General features: G+C 44.4%; 1 protein-coding gene across 2 annotated transcripts in view; it reads right to left on the bottom strand.

The window, feature by feature from the left end:
• PIR (pirin) overlaps positions 1-20,848 on the bottom strand; it is a 76,610-nt gene that overhangs the window by 3,751 nt on the left and 52,011 nt on the right. For both annotated transcript variants that reach the window (XM_073668064.1, XM_073668063.1), the window contains exons 7-9: positions 6,729-6,773; positions 5,845-5,927; positions 4,093-4,159 (exon numbers count right to left, since the gene is read on the bottom strand). In XM_073668064.1, the coding sequence (XP_073524165.1) occupies positions 4,093-4,159; positions 5,845-5,927; positions 6,729-6,773 (195 nt within the window). The remainder of the gene's footprint in view (positions 1-4,092; positions 4,160-5,844; positions 5,928-6,728; positions 6,774-20,848) is intronic.

Below are 20,848 nucleotides of genomic sequence, written 5' to 3'. Positions count from 1 at the left end.
TCGTATTGGATTTGTCAGTGGCTTTCTACTCTTGCCTTGTTGGAGACTTGTAATCCGGTCTTTCAGCTATTTTGATCACAGAAAGCGATGTATTTCACTGGGATACGCCATCATTTTTTGATAGTGGGTCGCACTGCTTACGCTCTAATGTCACCATGTTGGAGGTTCCTGCATATCTAGGGGTTGGGAGCAGCGATAAGCTTTGAAGGCGCTGTAGTGCTAGAGAAGTGCTGATACTTCATTTTGAGGACTGCCATATAAACTATAGAAAAGTTATTGAAATTCACATGTGCATTAATTGGTCTCCTTATTCTAGGTATAGGCAAATAAAAAGGTTGTCCATGTTGATGATATTGATTACGTACGTATCCTAGATCTGTGAGGGTGGCGAGTGTCGGACCTAGCCGGATGCCCACCATACACATTAGATGGCTGTCATCTCAGTCGGCTCTCCCATACACAAAAGAGCTCATTTATCTAATGGCTTCTGTGTTCTCTATGAGAAAGCTGCTGCCAGATATATCAGAGGGCGCCTTACCTCTGGGAGCACATAAGGATCGGCAGTCAAAAATCGTACATGCCAGGTCCTTAACTCCTCTGACCATCAATTGTTCTGGGCGCCCATACAGCTTAGAGTGTTAGGCAAACTCATCAATATTGAAGGGTTTCCGCTGACATTAGTCTAATGTGTATGAGGGTCTTAAAGGAGTTGTTCGGTCCAAATCGATAAGTCTGCAGTGACTCTTTGTGACTGCAGACTTATGAATCCCTCACAGCGCACGCACAGATTTGACGGTTTCTTAGCCGGGACCAGAGGGTATATAGCAGTTATACATACTCCCGGGCAGTAGGCACGGCCTCAATTCCATACACTTGAAAGGAGCGAGGCCGCACCCTCTAGTTGGCCACGCCCATTCAACAGACATGTCACTAGTCGGGGCGCGGCCGCACTCAATACAACACGGGCTCTGGCCGGGAGTATGTATAACTCTTACTGTATATACTCTCCAGTCCCGGCTCAGACACCGGCGAATCTTCGCGGAGCACAGTGCATGCGCTGGGGGAATTCATAAGTCTGCAGTCACAGAGAGTGACTGCAGACTTATCAATTTGACCAGATAACTTTTTTAAGGCTAGGTCATAAATATCATAAGCTTGGAAACCTCATTTAATCTCTTTTTGTGATAACACCTTGAAAGCTTGCCAGTGGCTTAACAGCTTCCAGACCGCCCACTGTACATAAACGTCGGCGCTGCCTGGGCTCTCTGTAGCGCCGACGTTTATGAACGGTCGGTGGTCCCGCAGCCCTCAGGACCCCCAGGGTCCTGCAAGCGCTGCGGTGCACAGTGACAGCTCTGACAGGGGACATCATCGGGACCTGATTGGATCAGGTCCCAATGATGTTAACCCTTTGCTATCTTCTCTATGCCGCGATCTATAGTGATCACGGCATTTAGAAGATAGTGAGAGGAGAGGGGGTCATCCACTTACCTCTCCGACGGCCCCCTGATGTCTTACAGGACCTGCCGTTGTCATGGCAGCCGGAGGTCACATGACCGCCTCCGGATCTGCCATATATGGTGTCCTGCTAGACTCAGCCTGCAGCTGAAGTATAGTAGATAGGAACTACCGCACTTCCTGGAGTAGAAGTGGTGCTCGGGTAGGGTTACAAGCCCGTAGTCGTATAGAGAGATGACCTGGCACTCAGGAGACTCATGAAATCTTTTTTATATTTTTAATAAAGTGCAAAAAATGAACAGACGTTTCGGTCATATTAGACCTTCATCGGTGTACAGGTTGTGAGAAGGGATGTAAACCAAGTATGAGCCTATTAGGTTCCGTAGGTTCTGTAGCAGTGTGATAGCTGGACACGGTGTCCACCGTTTGTCAGGAGGTGCTAGCACCCCCATGCTCTCCTGACCTCAACCCCATTGAGAACCTCTGGAGCATCATCAAAAGGAGTGTCTATGATGGCGGGAGGCAGTTCACATCTAAGCAACAGCTCTGGGAGGGTATTCTGTCCTCATGCAAAACAATTAAAGCAGAAACCATCCAAAACCTGACAAATTCAATGGACGAGAGAGTTCAGAAGCTCCTTTCGAACAAGGGGTCCTATGTGCAAATGTAACATCACCTAGAATAAAGTTTTGAGTTGAAAACTGTTTGATTTCAGTTTCTAATAACCTGCTAATGCTTATAATTTCAAAAATGACCATTTTTTTGTTCTTTATTAAAATGAAAAGGTTGAAAACTCTGCTGTGCATAATAATTTGGAACATGCATTTTGAGTGCAGTTTGAGTTTTTTATTTTTTTAAAAAATATACTGTTATCATAGGCAGTTTGTACAAAAACCTTTCAATTGTACTCTAATAGTTATTTGACTGGAAAATTACAATGACTGCAATTCATATAGGTAATTTGGGAAAATCTGAGAAAATATTATTTGCATAATAATTTGGAACACAGCGTATTGTCAACAGGCTGGGGGTAACCAATTTCCTTGTCAAAGGGGCAGGTCCATACATAGTCTGATGCTGTCAGCAATGACTGAACAATGTCAGATGGTGAAGGAACGCACCTCATACTGGCCACACTCTACAGTCAATTTACTTAGGAGATATATCATAGGACAGGCACAAATTAGAGTTCTAAAAAATGATCAAGAATTCTTATTTCATGGGGAATACAAGTATTTACTAAAACAGACATGTCAAGAGAGATGACACATTCTTTATAAAGGGATCTGTCAGCACAAAATGACTGTTCCAACCAGGCACATTCGCTGGGTGCACCCTAGGTGTGCCCGAGTAGTTTAATGCACCTTCCCATTTACTTGTTTTCCATCTATCTCTGCTCTTGTTTGGGTCCTTTAACCCCTTCACGCCATGGACATTTTCCGTTTTTTTTTTTCGTTTTATTTTTTTGCTTTCCTTATTCCAAGAGACATAACTTTTTTATTTTTCTGTCAATATAGCCATATGAGGGCTTATTTTTTGCGCCCGGAGCTGACGTTTTTACTGATATAATTTTGCGGTACATACAATATTTTGATCGGCTCCTACTGCGTTTTATTGCAATGTTGCGGCGGACAAAAAAAAAATAAAAAATTCTGGCGTTTAGAATTTTTCTTTCTCATTACACTGTTTAAGATTAAGATCAGATGAATTTATTCTATTCTTTGAAAGATCAGACATTTATGAAAGCAGCGATATCAAATATGTGTTTTTTAATTTTTTTGTTTTATTTTTAATTGGGCAAAAGGGGGGGTGATTTGACCTTTTTTGTTCATATTTTTAAAAACAATTTTTTTCCTTTTTACTGTATTCAATAGTCCCATTAGGGGACTTGAAGCGATGATTGTCTAATCGCTTGTTCTAGACATAGCAGTGCATCACGATCTCCTATGAAAGCCAGAGTTTTTGTAATGATAGGCAAGAGGATCGTAATAACAGGCACGGGGGTCTTCAGCAGACCCCCGGCTGTCATGACTACACATCAGTGCCCCCGTGAACACTTCACGGGCGCACCGATGGGCAGATGGAATGACTCACCCTTCCCCTGCCGGGGCATGTTAAATGACAGAGATGGAAGGCAGCATTTAAACAGGGTAAGCTCTGATCCACCCTCGGCTGCTAGATGCACATGATGGCTGATTAAATCAGCCATCATGTGCGGGAAATATGCGGGTTCAGGGTGTGAGCCCGCATCAAAGGCAGGGAGCCGGCGTATGACGTAACTCTGTTATATGTCGGAAAGGTGTTAAAGCCCGAGGTGTATTCAGTTTTTCTCAAATTAATAAATGCAAAAATGAAGATTTTGTAATGAAAGTATTATTAACCTTACTTTCATGTTATGGGTTAAAAAATGTTCTATGAAACCCAGTCTGGTCAAAATTTTAGAAATTGTTGTTGTGTTCTGTGAGATATTGATTCAAATCTTAATTTTTAAAGGGGGTGTACTCATTTATTCTGAGCACTGTATATTCATTTTATGTATGTGCAGCCTGGTATCTGTGGAGAAGTAAAATGTCCCCAATAAACACTTTATTCATAGTAGAAATATTATATAAGTCAGATGAGGAATGATCTTACCGTGCTGCACGACAGGTTCATTTATTGGTTCTCCAGCAATCAAAACCAAGTGGGCTGGTTCATCACCCTGCATTACAGTAACACGGATACATTATTTTGAGCAAAAGGCTGTGATACAAAATCATCTTTCTGCTGCTTTGACATTACAACAATAAAGATTACACATAGTGCCGCAGTACTGAAGGCCACATGTGGCTGCCGCTGGTGTGTGGCTGAAAACAGCTATCACATCATTTCTTAAAACACCTGCAAAAACCCCATATGGCTGAAAAAAAGAGCATTGCAAAACAGTGCCACGTGGTGTTGCAGTTTTTCGTCAACCCAAAGTCTCAAACTGCGGCTGCACATACAATTTTCACGGTATGTGTTCAGATCGCAATTTTTGGTTCGACCATGGGTCTTTTGAACTGAACTGAACAGCTGGAGTTCAAGTTAGGACTAGAGCCCATGACCAGTCCAGAAATGACAGTCCGTACACAGAAGTGTGAAACCAAGGTAATCCGCACTCCTCATACGTACAGAAGACGCATAAGGCACCAGTGAATTATTTGATCGCTGCTGCTGCTGACAAATCGGCTTTACAGGGCTATTTTCAATTTTTCCTCCCCTTCATTCAAGACTCGTCACTTTAATTTTTTTTACTGATGTTTTGTAATGTTATTGCATTTTATTGCAGTGTTGCGGTGGCCAAAAAGCCACAAATCTGGCATTTTGATTTTCTCATTCCGCCATTTACCGATCAGATTAATTTATATTTTGATAAATCTGACTTTTCTGAATGCAGCAATACCAAATACATGTATTTTTAATTGTTTCATTTTAAATGGGACAAGAGGGGCGATTTTAACTTTTTTTCAAAAACATTTTTTCACTTTTTACTGTATTTAATAGTACTTGAAGCTGCAATCGTCTTATCGCTTGTGCTATATATAAAATAATACGTAGATAAAAACAAATAAGCAAATACCCTGCAATAAATAAATAGCAATAGTGCATGAAAATAATATAGGGTACTTAGTTAACATAATTTTGATCAAAAAACTTAAAAGCCATCCCACCACATCAAGGTGACCCTATTCGGGATAGGCCTAACCTCTAGTATTAAAACTTTACCATATGTCAAGTGCTATACATAGCAGTGCATCAGCATTGCTATGTATAGTGAAAATCACTATACGCTAAACGCTGGCTTTCACAGGAGTATCGTAATGATAGGCATGGGGGGGGTTTTAGCAGATCCCTGGCTGTCATTGCAACCCCTTGGTGCTATGTAATCACGTCACCGGTTTGTGGAATGAGGCACTCCCCCGCCAGCATGGGTTAAATGCCGCTGTCAGAGACTGACAGCACCATTTAACATGTTAACAGCAGTGGGCGGAGCCCCTCTCCACCCATGGCTGTTAGAGGTAGATGATGGCTCAATAAATAAGCCATCATCTACCGGGAAGGATACAGACTCTGCTTGTGAGCCTGCATCAAAGTCAGCGATAACATATATGACGTAACTGTACGTCATAAGTGTTGAAGGGGTTAACCTTTCCCTCCGCAGCCAATTTTTTGTTTTTGGCGTTTCTGTTTTTTTCTTCCCCTTCTTTCAAGAACAAGAACTTTCTATTTTTCTGCCGACATGGCTGTATGAGTGTATGAGAGCTTGTTTTTTGCAGGACAAATATAGTTTTGAATTACACCATTTGTTTTAACATTTCAAGAGTCTCAGCATTTTTAGCCTACACCAAAATATTTTGTTCCTACCCGATTATCAAATTGTACACTGTCACCATCGTCCAGCACGGCTGTGTGGTGAGCCTCGATTTGTCGCTGGGCATCAAATGGACCTTGAAAGATAAAAATGTGCATTAACAATAAGCACAACTAATGACACTATGACGCAGCGTAATAACAAAAAGTTATCTAAAATAAGCAGTGGGTGAGGGGGGGGGGTGCAGTTTTGCTGTACTGGCCACACTCCAAAACTGGAAGCCAAGAGTAGAGACAATAATAACAGATTATTAGCTTAGTATATATACATGAGACTACTCTCCACAAAGCCTTGCTATTCCTGCCACCCAAAGCTTCTATGATGGCACCAACTGGTATATAACTTTTCTACACAATTACCTGGTTAATGGGGTTTTGGGTTCCTACAAGCACCAATGTTTAAAGGGATTATCCATCACTTTGGGGACAATTTCTTTTCCTCACAGACAGCAAGGCTCTCTGGTCCATACAATGGCTGCTGGTGGAGATGGGTGTGATCAGACCTGTCCATCAGCCTTGTCCAATTGAAAACCTCATGAGAAAACTCTATTGGTGGAGACTGATGGACAGGTCTGGTCAGAAGATTCTCCACCAGCAGCCATTGTATGGACAGGAGAGCTGTGCTGTCTGTGAGGAAGCAGAACTAAGAAGAGCAGGAGGAGAACCTGTCAGACGAGGATTTCTTCTTGCAAAGACCCCAAGTACATTTAGTTTTCTACATTTAGCCATAAAAGGTTCTCTGCTCCTTTACTTTTTGTAATATTGAAGTTGCCATGATGAAGGATCACAGATATCAGAGGGCAGAGAATAAATCAATCGGCAGTGATATGGTGTTCTTACACTGTGTTATTGAGCCTAAATATTCATTGGAGACTTACCAACATGTATCTTTCCTTGCAGTGTGTAGATGAAGGCGGTCCAGCCTGGAAATTTACAAAAAGAAGAACATGAAGTTTTGCTGGATGGACACCACCAAGTTAATAACCACAAATAACCTTGATTTCAGCATCTCAGACAACCACCACTAATTGACTTGGCTCACCGACAATTGTCATGTTATCAGCCAAGACCCGTTTCCCTGTGAGTATAACACATAAATAGTGTGTCCTTTAGTTTCCATCTTCTGTCAACTTTTGGAGAAATGATCCCCAACCATTGGCCCAGGAGCCATATGGGGCCCACCATATTCTCACCAGAGGAGTCTTGTTTTGACCTTATGTACTGGCTATTACATTGGTGACTAAGAAATATCTGCAATAAACAGCCCCAATTTAGATGGTGTAACACTATGTCAAATTTCACACAGAAGAAACAAGATATTGTCAATTTGCAACATTTTTTTGTTACATATTTCAAAGTAATTATTTCTCTATTGCCATGACCCATGAATTACACAAAAGTCTGGGGGCCTCTGTTAAGAGAATTGTAATAAACCATTTGGTACATAATACTTGGGCACAACAGTGATACCATGTACATTCCTCATAGAGAACTTGTAAGGTTTTCTCACGATTTATGTTGCTTTTTAGCCAATGACACAACAGATAAACAATACTAATGTCATGTACCAGACCATAAAACTGAAGAGAACAAGTAGAGCGAGGCTCCTCTTTGCCCGGGAGACATTTAGATCTAATTCATATTTGAAATAATTCTCCCCATACAGAGTTTCTCCTGACCTATTTTTTCTCTTGCATCTGCACAATTTTATGCAAAAAATCATATACAACCAAATTTTTTTTACAAATTCGAAAATCAAATTGGTTCAAAAAGATTGTAACTGATATATCTATGGCTTAAAGTGATTTTCTCATGAACTTAGGACAGGTGCGATGATAAATTTACGAAAGCTGGGGACTTCCACCAATGACCGGCTATTCTATGGATAGTTGATAAATTTTGTTTGTTGCATAACCCCATAATGATAATCATTATGAGATGCACAATGAGACCTTCAAAGAATAAAAGAGATAGCCACTGATCATCAAGACTGGGGATTTGTACTTTATGTTGCGTCCACAGTGTAGCTGCTGGTCGGTGAAGTCAATTGGAGGAAAAGCTTTTGACCAAACCCAAAACCAGAGAGATAGGGTAAACGACAAAATCAGATCCAATAGCTTAGCTAGGGAAAAGCTGGATTCAAGTCCAGTGGAGAAACATGGTGGAGCAAAAATAATAATCAGGCAGTCCAAGAGAAGACCAGAAGGACATCCAAGGCTTAATCAGCAGAGTCAACATGGAATAAAAACGGAGTCAGTAATATACAAGTGAACAAGTGTAATGTTAGCAATACAAAGAGTGGCTATAGCAGGAGAAAGTATGAGTATATACTGTACATAGGGTGACATCATCCTGTAACTGGTCCACTTCCTGGACCCAGTGACTATGGGCAACACTTTTTCAGTGGTTTCCACCTTCAGAGAAGCTGTGGGCAGCATTTTGCACGTCCCAGTAAAAAAGAGTAAGCACCAGCAACCTTGCTGCAAGTGCCATCCTTGTAAACAGAGCGGTGGTGTCTGAGAGTGGTGCAAGCTGGGGCAGGAGTGGGGTCAGGTACATATGACATTTGTGCTCTATTAGCATAAAGTATTGTTGTACTTCTAGGGGAGGTGGGAAGGATTACTATATTGGAAAAAAAAGTGTTTGGCCCCAATTGAGGATCATTTAGTAGATTCATGTTCACATGACCATATTTTTAGTCCGAGTGCTGTCTGTAAAAAAGATCCTAGTCACTTACCGGTAACGGGAATTTACAGAGCCCATGACAGCACCACCTTAGAGAGGGTATCCACCCACCAAGGACAGAAACCTACTAAATAAAAAGGCGGTACCTCTCTTCCGCATCAGTTTTTGCTTCAGAGAATGAGAGGGCCTCCGAAAAATAGGTTAGTACATAACTACCACCTAAACATTTCTTAATAAAAACACCCTAAGAAGTGCACACCATAAGTGATAAAGGGGAGAGAATTAATAGGGTGCTGTCATGGGCTCTGTAAAATCCCGTACCGGTAAGTAACTAGGATCTTTTCCCCTTCTCCCATGACAGCACCACCTGAGAGATTTAGAGAGATCAGACACCAGAGGGAGGGATCACCGCTTGCAACACCTTCCTCCCAAAGGACAGATCAGTAGAAGAGGAAAGGTCAAGACGGTAATGTTTGTAAAATGTTGCGGGGGATGACCAAGTTGCCGCCTTACATATGTCGATGGGCACATCCGCCTTCTCAGCCCAGGAAGCAGCTACAGCTCTGGTGGAGTGGGCCTTTAGGTTCTCTGGAACTGGCAGATTGCTAGAAGAGTACGCTAAGCCAATAGTGTCCCTGACCCACCTAGCTATGGTCCTCCTTGTAACCTTAAGCCCTTTCCTAGCCCCTGAAATGAGATGAATAAGTCGTCACTTTTTCTCCAGGCCTTCGTCACCTCCAAATACTGGACTAACACCCTCTTGACATCTAAAGTGTGAAGGGTCAAGATAGAAGGAAGGGAGAGTAATTACTTGTTTCCTATGGAATTTGGAGGCTACTTTTGGAAGATAGGTGTAGCGTCGGCGTCCCTGCCTCCTGCCAGGCAGGGACGCTGTTCCCCTCACCTCTCCGCTCCGTGCCCGGCGTCTTCCTCCCGCTCTGCTGGCAGCGCGCGCTCCTCCCCGGTCACTGTGCTTAGGGCGCGCGCGCTCCCCCTCTCTTAAAGGGGCCGCGTGCGCCGTCCTAAGGAGTCCCCGGCCAATGGCCGGAGGACCTCTCCATATATAAGGCACCTCCTCCAAAATGGAGGTGCCCGAGCAATGTTGTAGCATAGTTCATCACTCTGCTTCAGCCCTCAGGTCTCGTTTCCAGTTACCTGCCAGTTACCTGCCAGTTTCCTGTCTGATACCTGCCTGACTCGTGTCTATCTGCTGTTATTCCTGCGGTCCGACAGTCTGCCTACCAGCCCTGCCAGTCTGTCTATGGATCCGTCTGCCCGCTCACCTGGGAGCGCTCACCTGCTACCTGCCTGCTAGCCTACCTGGAGGCTCTGCCGTCACGTGCTGTGACCACCTGCCCGTCCAGAGACTCTTACCCGCTCACCTGGGAGCGTCCACCTGTTACCTGCCTGTTAGCCTACCTGGAGGCTCTGCCGTCACTTGCTGTGACCACCCGCTTGTCCAGAGACTCTCGCCCGCTCACCTGGGAGCGTCCACCTGCTACCTGCCTGCTGGCCTACCTGGAGGCTTAGCCATCACTTGCCGTGACCACCCGCCTGTCAAGAGACTGTCCCCGTCACTTGCCGTGACCTCCTGCCCTCTTACCCAGAGACTGTCCCCGTCACTAGCCGTGACTGCCTGCCTGCCTTCCCTGGGTGTCACCCGCTTCCTTACAAGGACTGCCCCTTTGTATAGTTGCTCTGTGGTTCCACCTCCCAGACACGTTACAATAGGCCGGGTCTGGTCTTAAGATTACTCTATCCATACACACCTGAGTGAACGGATGGTTAACTGATAGCGCGTGCAGATCACGAACCCTATGAGCTGACGTTAGAGCTACCAGCATGGCTGTTTTTAAGGTGAGAATTTTCTCAGAAACTTCCTCTAAGGGCTCAAAGGGAGGCTTGGTTAGCGCTTCTAGAACCAGATTAAGATCCCAAGGAGGCATCCTTGGAGTAGGAATGGGTCTAGATCTACTGCAAGCATTAATGAATCTGATGATCCACCTATTCGCTGCAAAGTTGCAATTATATAGTGCCCCCAGAGCTGATACTTGTACCTTAAGGGTACTGGTGGCTAACACCAAGCTTAAGCCTTTCTGTAGGAATTCCAGGATGGTCCTAATAGGAACCCTCCCTTTGGCGTACTGACCCGAGGTGGACAGAAACTTAGCCCAGGTTCTGCCATAGATCCTAGTCGTCACCGGCTTCCTACTCGCCAGTAGAGTAGTAACTAGACCTGGAGAAAACCCCTCCGGCGTTAGTAGTGACCTTTCAAAATCCAGGCCGTCAAATGCAGGCCTGATCTTTGGGGATTGAAGACTGGGCCCTCCCTGAGGAGATCTGGGGTGTCCGGAAGAACCCATGGATCCGCTTGGGACATTCTCTTCATCCAAGTGAACCATGGTCTCTTGGGCCAAAACGGGGCGATCAATATAACCCTCGCCTGTTCTTTTCGGATCTTCCTTAGGATAGTAGGGATCAGCATTAGAGGGGGAAAGGCATAGGCCAGGGTAAAGTCAAAAGGAATTTGCAGCGCGTCCACCGCAAACGGCTTCTCCTTTGGATTCAGGGAGCAAAATATTTTGGTTTTCTGATTGTGTTTGTTTGCAAACAGATCTATCTGAGGTTGTCCCCATCGGCCGACAATCTGCTGGAATACCACTGGATTCAATTCCCATTCTCCTTGTTTCAAGATGTGTCGACTTAGAAAATCGGCTTTTACGTTCTCCTCCCCTCTTTTATGCAGCGCCGAGAGCGTGAATAGATGACTCTCCGCAAAATGAAGGATCTGATCCGCTACTAACATCAAAGGAGGGGATCTTGTACCACCCTGACGATTGATGTAGGCGACGGTCGTTCGGTTGTCCGACATTATCCAGATGTGTTGACCCTGAAGAAGAGAACTGAACTCTACTAGCGCATTTCTGACTGCCAACAGCTCCCTCATGTTGGAGGAGAGACCCGTCTCACTGTCCGACCAGAGGCCTTGTATTGAATGATTTCTCAGGTGAGCTCCCCAGCCTTCTGCGCTTGCGTCTGTCGTAATCATATCTGACACCTGGAAAGATCAAGGAACCCCCAGAGATAGATTTACCGGATTCATCCACCAGTCCAGCTTGTTGATTACTAAACTTGAAAGGGATATTCTTCCATCCAGGCGACCTCTGAGCAGTTTGTCTGCTGTCAGGATCTCCTGCTGAAGACGTCTGGAATGGAACTGGGCCCACTGAACTGCTGGGATACAAGATGTCATCGTACCCAATAGAGACATTGCATTTCTCAAGGTCATGGATGGATTGCTGATTACGCGTGATATGAGGGAACTGATCTTCAGTTTCCTGTCCTCTGGCAGAAGACAAGTCTGGTTTTCCGAGTCCAAAATGAGACCCAGAAATGATTGAACCTTTTTTGGTGCTAGTCTAAATTTAACATCCAACCCAGGCCATTTAGACTGGCCATGACTTCTGCCAGAGCCAGTGCGCAGAGTTGTTTTGATCTGCCCACCACTAAAAAATCGTCCAGGTAAGGGATGACTAGGATATCTTTCTCCCTTAGATGCGCTGTGACTTCCAGGATAATCTTTGTGAAAACCCTTGGAGCCATGGAGATGCCAAAGGGAAGAGCTGCAAACTGAAAATGCCTTATGTGCTTGCCGAACCGTACAGCTACCCTCAGAAACTGTTGGTGTGCAGGAAAGATTGGAACGTGGTAGTAAGCGTCCTTCAAATCGAGGACGCACATATAACATTCTGGAAACAACATTTTTATGGCCGATTTTATGGATTCCATCTTGAATGGCCTGTAAATCAAATGGTCGTTCAGCTTCTTCAACTTGACAATGGTTCTGAAGGAGCCATCCGGTTTCTTTATTAGGAAGAGCGTTGAGTAAAATCCTCTCCCTTGCTCAGGTACTGGTGTTTCTACTAGAACCCCCTTTACAACTAGAGCAAGTACTTCCTGCTGCAGGGCCATCTGCTCTCTTAGGCCTCTGGGGGCTGAAATCCTGATGGTGTCTCTGGGAATGTTTTTGAACTCCAACTTCAGCCCCCTCCTGATTATCCCTAAAATCCAAGCACTGGATGAGATTTTTTCCCAGGCAGGAAGGAAGTGGGACAACCTTCCTCCTACCTGGGGAGGTCCGTCACTTAGGGGCTTTCTTATTCTCGGAGGATGGACCCCCGAATATGAAGCCTCTGTTATTCGGCTTCCTGTCTCTCCAACCACTTTGGTCTCTGGGAAACTTGCTCCGATTATATTTCCTCTTCCGAAAGGAGCTCTTATATTGGGGAACAGATACAGTAGGAAACCCATGTTTCTTGTCCGCGGCCTTATCCAGGATGTCATCTAAGGCCTTCCCGAAAAGAAAGTCCCCTTCGCAAGGGATTGAGCAGAGTTTAGATTTTGACTGCACATTCCCTGGCCAGCCCTACGGGCTGCATTAGAAAGATGTGTTGACCTGGCAGCCAACATAACTGAATCTGCCAATGCATCTGCAAGGAATGCAGCCGCCCCCTGCAAAATAGGAAGACCCGACAGAATTTTCTCTCTAGGGACATTCTCTTTGATCTGGTCCTCTAACTGCTGAAGCCAGATCATCAAAGACCTGGCGGTGCAGGTGGCTGCCACTGCTGGTTTCAGAGCCCCTGCTGAGGACTCCCAGGCCTGTTTTAGAAAAGACTCCGCCTTTTTATCAAGCGGATCTTTTAGGGTCCCCAAATCATTAAAGGGCAGTGTGGATCTTTTCGAGGACTTCACGATGGCCACATCAATTTTAGGGGTTTTGTCCCACTTAGCTGCATCCTCCTCTTCAAAAGGGTATCTCCGCTTAGAAGAAGGCAGCTGGCCTTTCTTCTCTGTTTTTTTCCACTCCCTGTCTATAAGAGTCTTGATCCTCTCGTTAACTGGGAATGTGCGTCTCCTCTTCTGATCTAAGCCCCCAAACAGGACGTCCTGAACTGTTCCGGGAGCTTTGGCATCGGCAATACCCATAGTCACTCTAATAGCCTTGACCAATCTTTCAGTATTGTCCATCGAAAAACATGGCCTACCCCCTCCATCATCATCCAAACACTCTGATGAAGACGATGAAGAGCGGTCAGAGGGGGAAGGATATTCCCTCGTGAAAAGGGACTCTACTGATCCCTCTGAGTCCGAGGAAACCCGTTACTGCTTCCTCCTCTTACGAGAGGTCAAGTTCTTTAAGGAATCCCTGACCTCCGTCTGGATTAAGGTTTTTAAATCCATAGAAAAACTAGGGGACTCCTCTGTTATAGTTTTCTGGATACAATCAGAGCAGAGGTTGTTAGCGTAGGAGCTGGGAAGGCTAACTTTACATAATGCACACTCTTTATTCTTATTCTTGGAACTACTCTTTCTTGGTTCCTAACAACCAGAAAGAAATGAAAGGAGAGAAAAGAGAAAAAACAGAGAAGACAACATTACTAAGGTGAACTTTCATGAAGGTCACTCACCACACTGCTGTTCAGACTAGGGTACCAGAGGCGGTGGTTGCCGTTCACATGAATGCTCCCAACTGGCGGAGGTGGATTCACGAGATTTCTTCTGACCGGTTCTGCCGGCACTCGTACGACCCCCACTGCTGTGGTTCTGATGATGGGAAGACTCCCGTTGCTCCAGTTGTCTCACATTTTGCTTAAGCTGTTTACGCTGCTTAGGCGCCTGTGGCTGCTGCTGTTCCTCCTGCGGCGGTGACAGCTGCTGCCCAGGTGACTGCGGCTCCTCACTCATGATGACGGCGATGCAGACACCGCCATCTTGATTGCTTCCCATCCTTTTAAAGCATAAGGGGGCTCCACCTCCTTTGGGCCCCTCCCCTTCCGGCAGCAGTGTTCTCTCTCTTTCTGTCATTTAATTTTATCATATACTCCCGGCGCGCTTGCAAACGGGATGTCCCGGGAAATCGCACCCCGCGCAAGCGCAGACCCGGGCTTCCGGTGCACTCGTGCTAGGGCGCGACACGACCCCGAGCGTGCGCAGCCCGGACTTCCGGCGCGCTACATCACTGGGCGCGACGCGACCCTGCACGTGCGCAGCCCGGAAGGCCTGCCTGCCGGCGCGCCCAGCCACGGCCACAGTGCGTGCGCAGACCCGGCCGCAGGACCCAGCGCACGTGGGAGAGGACCCCGGAAGGCGCCCCACCCACACGCAGACCCAGGTACCAGCAAGATGGGGCTGGGAACAGAGGACCCATCTGCTGCTTCTTCACGGCCTCCAGGCCGCATTGATCCCGGGATCCAACTCCAGATCCCATGAACAAGTATGCGAGCCACCACCTAGAGAGGCTCCCATCAAGGACAAGAACCAAAACTGATGCGGAAGAGAGGTACCGCCTTTTTATTCAGTAGGTTCCTGTCCTTGGTGGGCGGATACCCTCTCTCAGGTGGTGCTGTCATGGGAGAAGGGGAAAAACTGACATCTCATGGAGAGCACTAAGACCAATATTCAATTATCTTTTCAGATGTGTTTTTTTTCACAGTATGCATTAGTTTTTTCCCTTATGTCGGATAAGATTTGTCTTTTCAAGTCTACGGGTGACCAAAAAATAAAAAACTGAACCCCTATGGATCAACTGTATAGCATCCTATTTTTACAGATAAACTACAGTTTTTTTTAAATATAGGGAACTGGATTTGGTCTTGCTAATTTTAATAACTGCTGATGTATAAAAACAGATGCAATGCAGATCACATACGGATGACAATTGAGATAGAAATCTTCCATTTTTCTGGATGATAATCGAATGATTTTTATATGCTCATGTGAACATAGCCTCAGTGTGCGTTTATACTGGACAATTTAGGTAAACAACATAGCCTAAGAACAGGGCCGGCTCCAGGTTTTTCTGGGCCCCGGGCGAAAGAGTCTCAGTGGGCCCCTTTAACACATATCACGATTCATGATGCAGAGATACAGCGGAGAAATATTATATCTATATTATATATATATATATATATATATATATATATATATATATATATATATATATATAGTACAATGCAAAGATTTCACTTCTTACATTACATGAGTGATATCTATTGTAAATTCCACAATAGCTCAGAAATCGGTGAATCGCTCCACACAGAATACTGGCCCCCATATAAGGCTCCATACGGAATACTGGCCCCCATATAACGCTTCATACGGAATACTGGCCCCCATACGGAATACTGGCCCCCCATATAAGGCTCCATACGGAATACTGGCCCCCATATAAGGCTCCATACGGAATACTGGCCCCCATATAAGGCTCCATACGGAATACTGGCCCCCATATTATGCCCCATACGGAATACTGGCCCCCATATAAGGCTCCATACGGAATACTGGCCCCCATATAACGCTCCATACAGGATACTGGTCCCCTTATAAAGCTCCATACAGGATAATGGCCCCCATATAACGCTCCATACAGGATACCGATCCCCTTATAACGCTCCATACAGGATACCGGTCCCCATATAATGCTGCATGCAGGCTGTTACCCCCCACATAATGCCCCATACAGGCTGTCCCCCCCTTATAATGCTCCATGCAGGCTGTTACCCCCCACATAATGCCCCATACAGGCTCCTCCCTTTTAATGCTCCATGCAGGCTGTTACCCCCCACATAATGCCCCATACAGGCTGCCCCCCCTTATAATGCTCCATGCAGGCTGTTCCCGCCCCACATAATGCACTATGCAGGCAGCCCCCCCCCCCCTTTATAATGCCCCATGCAGGCTGTTCCCCACCTTATAATGCCCCATGTAGGATGTCACCCCCCCCTCTATATAATGCCCCATGCAGGATGTCCCCCCCCTCTTTATAATGCCCCATGCAGGATGCCCCCCCCCTCTTTATAATGCCCCATGCAGGATGCCCCCCCCTTATAATGCTCCATGCAGGCTGTTACCCCCCCACATAATGCCCCATACAGGCTGCCCCCCCTTATAATGCTCCATGCAGGCTGTTCCCCACCTTATAATGCCCCATGCAGGATGTCACCCCCCCCTCTATATAATGCCCCATGCAGGATGTCCCGCCCCCTCTTTATAATGCCCCATGCAGGATGCCCCACCCTTCTCTTTATACTGCCCCATGCCTCCATACATTAAAAAAAAAAAAATCAAATACTCACCTCCCTTCTCCTCACCTGCTACCTGCTGCCCGCTGCTCGGGTCCGAACGCCAGCATTGTCGGTGTCTTCCCGCTCAGCGCTCCCTGTGACGGCCAGGGGAGGGCGCGGTGAAAAGACGTCACCGCGCCCTCTGACCCGAGACGTCACAGGGAGCGCAGAGCAGGAAGACAGCGGATCTGCGGAGGCACGGGGAGAGGTAAGTATCCAGCTGCCGGGGCCCTGAGCAAGCGGCGGAGAAGGGCGGGCGCTTACACCGCTCTCCTCCGCCCATAGCCCAGCGCGGTGCGCGACCGCCAGTGGGCCCCTCTGCCTGCTCAGGGCCCCGGCATTTGCCCGGGTGCGCCGGGTGCTGACGCCGGCCCTGCCTAAGAACGCTCTTCTTCTTCTCTATGTGCACAGAACAATCTATTACCATTCTGTATGCATTTAAACTGTGTTCGGCCTGACTAAACAGACTACTAAATGACTACTGATCGACAAACACGTAGCCAATAGGTGGTTTTTTAATGAACACCCTTGGCTAGCAAGCCCACCCGAACCATTGCTCTTAATAGCTGGTTAAACTTCTAAAGTTGTGGGAACATAGGATAATGTAATGTTGGGAAAAAAACATCTAAAAAAAAAGCAATAAAACAGAACACTCATGATATATGTAAACTATATGAACAAAGTTTTGGATGATCAAAGGTTGAAGAGCTCATTGTGACAAGATTAGGTTACGAAGGGAATTTAAGAGATGATGGGGAACATTGCTTAATAGTTCTGCTCAACTTTTGGTGACATTTGTTCTTTTTCAGTCTTGACTTTCACATCTGGTACAATTAAGTTCTAAAATAGCTCTTAGGTTCCAACAGGGGACCCCCTTTTATGATGTCCATATGCCTAGTAGGGCATTTTGACAAGTGTTGTTTTGTCGGAGAAGCCCATCAATAGACAAATTAATCTATAAGGAAAATATTGTACCCCAAGGGAGACTGGAAGGCACAGAGAGGATTCTCGCAAACATGAGGTGAACATACAAACTGTATGGAGATAGCAACCATATGTTCCAAGAATATTTTGGTGGTTAAGTTATACTTTAGCAGTAGATATGTTACATGAATTTTATGACATATTTTATTACAACATAAAATTACGTATGAGAATATTTTAGAAGATGGCATCTGTGAAGTCGAAAGGTTTCAGAAAAGTGGACATGGCCAAAAGCTCAACTCTAAAAAGTAAAATATTACTTAATATTAATGGAGAAATAAATGAAAAATTATGTTACTTTAGTCATGGAAAATCAAGTTTGTCTGTAGACAAATGAACTGTGTTCTCTACTTCCAGACATTCAGATAAACTCTTGTCAAATATCCTTCTAGGGATGAAGCCAAGAGTTAAAACTGTGTCGAATGTAAGCAGCAGAGCTCTATAAAGATCTACTAATTCAACATGGATGGAAAGTTCTTCTCCGATCGGAATCAAACCAGCATCAACTGAACCATCCAGGAAAGCTTAGACATGGCAGGTAAGTTTCACTGTGGATTTGGTTATGAATCCGAGACAACATCATTTTGTGGTACGCACGGATTTGATCACAGGTTTGCCGTTGAATTCACCCTGTAAAGCGTGAAGATATGAACATGTCATGTGAACGAGCCCTTACACAGGTATTGTCAAGAATTTTGCCCATACATGTATAAACTCCAAAATGACAACAGAACCAGAAATCAATATGTCTGAATGTGTCCTTAGACAAAGACAGAGCAAGGCAAAAAAAAAAGTAATATATGAACTGATACGTAAATGTTAGTCCATCTGACAGAAATCCAGATTTTCAGAAAACAGTTCCAGACTTATGCGAAGAATTATGGTCTCCACATATTGTATTAAGTAATGTCCATATGTCTATATTAGGAGTGTAACCAATGTAAAATTTAAGTGTCTTAAAGATGTTTTTCCTCCAAATCTCTGTTTTATTATTTATTGATTTTTCAATAGGACAAGTCATAAAACACTGATCTGTGGGGAACCTAAAAACAGGGGTTGTTTTCCATCAAACTTCCATTGCTCTTTGCTGGGCAGAATAACGTGTCATATGGCAATAATGTATCCAGGCTAAAAATGGTAGATAAATAACTGTTTCTAATTAGCAATTGGTTGATTTTTGAGCTGCTAAAGGCATTTACTTTTTTTTTTATATACAGTTGAAATCAGAAGTTTACATACACTATATAAAAGACACATACGTATGGTTTTCTCAATATCTGACATGAAATCAGAATAAATCTTTCCCATTTTAGGTCAATTAGGATTACCATGATTTTTAAGATTTGCCAAATGCCAGAATAATGAGAGAGTGAGAATGTTTTAAGGCATTTTTATTACTTACTGCAAAGTCAAAAGTTTACATACATTTCATTAGTATTTGGTACCATCGCACTCAAACTGAATGACTTGGGTGAAACATTTGGGATATCTTTCCACAAGCTTCTCACAATAGTTGGTTGGAATTTGGGCCCATTCCTCCTGACAAAACTGGTGTAACTGATCCAGGTTTGTAGGTCGCCTTGCTCACACCTGCCTTTTCAGTTTTGCCCATAAATTTTCAATAGGATGGAGATCAGGGCTTTGTGATGGCCACTCCAAAACATTGACTTTGTTATCCTTAAGCCACTTTGTTACCATTTTGGCAGTATGCTTCTGGTCATTGTCTATTTGGAAAACCCATTTCCGCCCAAGCTTTAACTTCCTGGCTGATGTCTTGAGATGTTGCTTCAGTATTGCCACATAATCTTCTTTTCTCATGATGCCATCTATTTTGTGAAGTGCACCAGTCCCTCCTGCAGCAAAACAACCCCACAATATGATGCTGACCCCGTGTTTCACAGTTGGGATGGTGTTTTTAGGCTTCCATCTTCTCCCTTTTTCCTCCAAACGTAACGATGGTCATTATGCCCAAAAAGTCCAATTTTAGTTTCATCAGACCACAGGACACGTCTCCAAAAATTAAAGGCTTTAGTCCTGTGTGCATTTGCAAACATTAATCTGGCTTTTTTAAGTTTATTTTGGAGTAATTCTCTTCCTGATATCTTGGCTGATTTCTTTAGACTTTCCCATGATGCTACACAAAGAAGCAGTGTGTTTCAGGTGTGCATTAAAATACATCGATAGATGTGTCTCTAACTCAGATGTTGCCAAAAAACCAAAGCTTCCAAACACATGACATCATCATATGGGCAGTCCAGAATGGTTTAAAGGCATAGTAATTTTAGTGTATGTAAACTTTTGACTTTGCAGAAAGTAATAAAAATGCCTTAAAACATTCTCTCTCTCTCATTATTCTGGCATTTGGCAAATATTAAAAATTAATGTAATCCTAAATTACCTAAAACGGGAAAGGTTTATTCCGATTTCATGTGGGATATTGAGAAAAACTTCTGGTTTCAACTGTAAAAGTTGGATAACTTCTCCTAAGAGAAAAATGCCAATATTAACTTAAGAAATGGTAAAAGATTGCATAGAATTTTACCAGAAACAGCGCCACACTTGTAAGTTGGTCGTATGTGGTACTGCAGCTCAGTGAAACAGCGCCACCATTAGCCATAGGCAGCATCTAGTAATGCAGCTCACCCCTGTACAAGTTTAAGAGAGCTAAAAAGCTGTTGCCGGCACTGCAGCAATTTCTAGGAAGAATGCAGCCATGCCGTTCCAATCCCATGCAACTACTTTTAGGGTCGGAAATGTTTTGTATCTGAGGAATTAGCTTGATCTTTCTATGCTAGTGCCTTTTATGAAATCTGGCGGTCGCAAAGTGTTCATGCCACAATCATATTCCCAGGAACCACATTCCAGACTCCTGCAAAGATCTTTTTCTTCCCAAAAAAGTTCTCTCTGTTTTGTTTCATGTTTGTTTATAATGAGCTTGTCTTTGTGTAGTGTGCGCAGAGACATATTTGGAGAGAATGAGGAAAGTGTCTATTCCAGTAAGATAAAAGTGAACTTTCTACATTGTAACTTTTTGACACATGAAGCAAAGTTTGCTTTTGTATCCTCCCATACAAAACTCTGTCAGTTTTACTTACAATGGATATAAAAAGTCACACTCCTGCTAAAAAGCCAGTTTTTTGTCATGTAAAAAAAAAAAAAAAAGTCATAGCAAGAAGAAATATTTCAGATATTTTTCCACATTT

The sequence above is a fragment of the Phyllobates terribilis genome, unplaced genomic scaffold (genome assembly GCF_046119375.1).
Source record: "Phyllobates terribilis strain yellow unplaced genomic scaffold, ASM4611937v1 Scaffold_2__4_contigs__length_985480577, whole genome shotgun sequence".
Classification (NCBI taxonomy): Eukaryota; Metazoa; Chordata; class Amphibia; order Anura; family Dendrobatidae; genus Phyllobates; species Phyllobates terribilis.
Note: the sequence above shows the minus strand (reverse complement) of the source record. Positions and strands in the feature narration are given on the sequence as shown.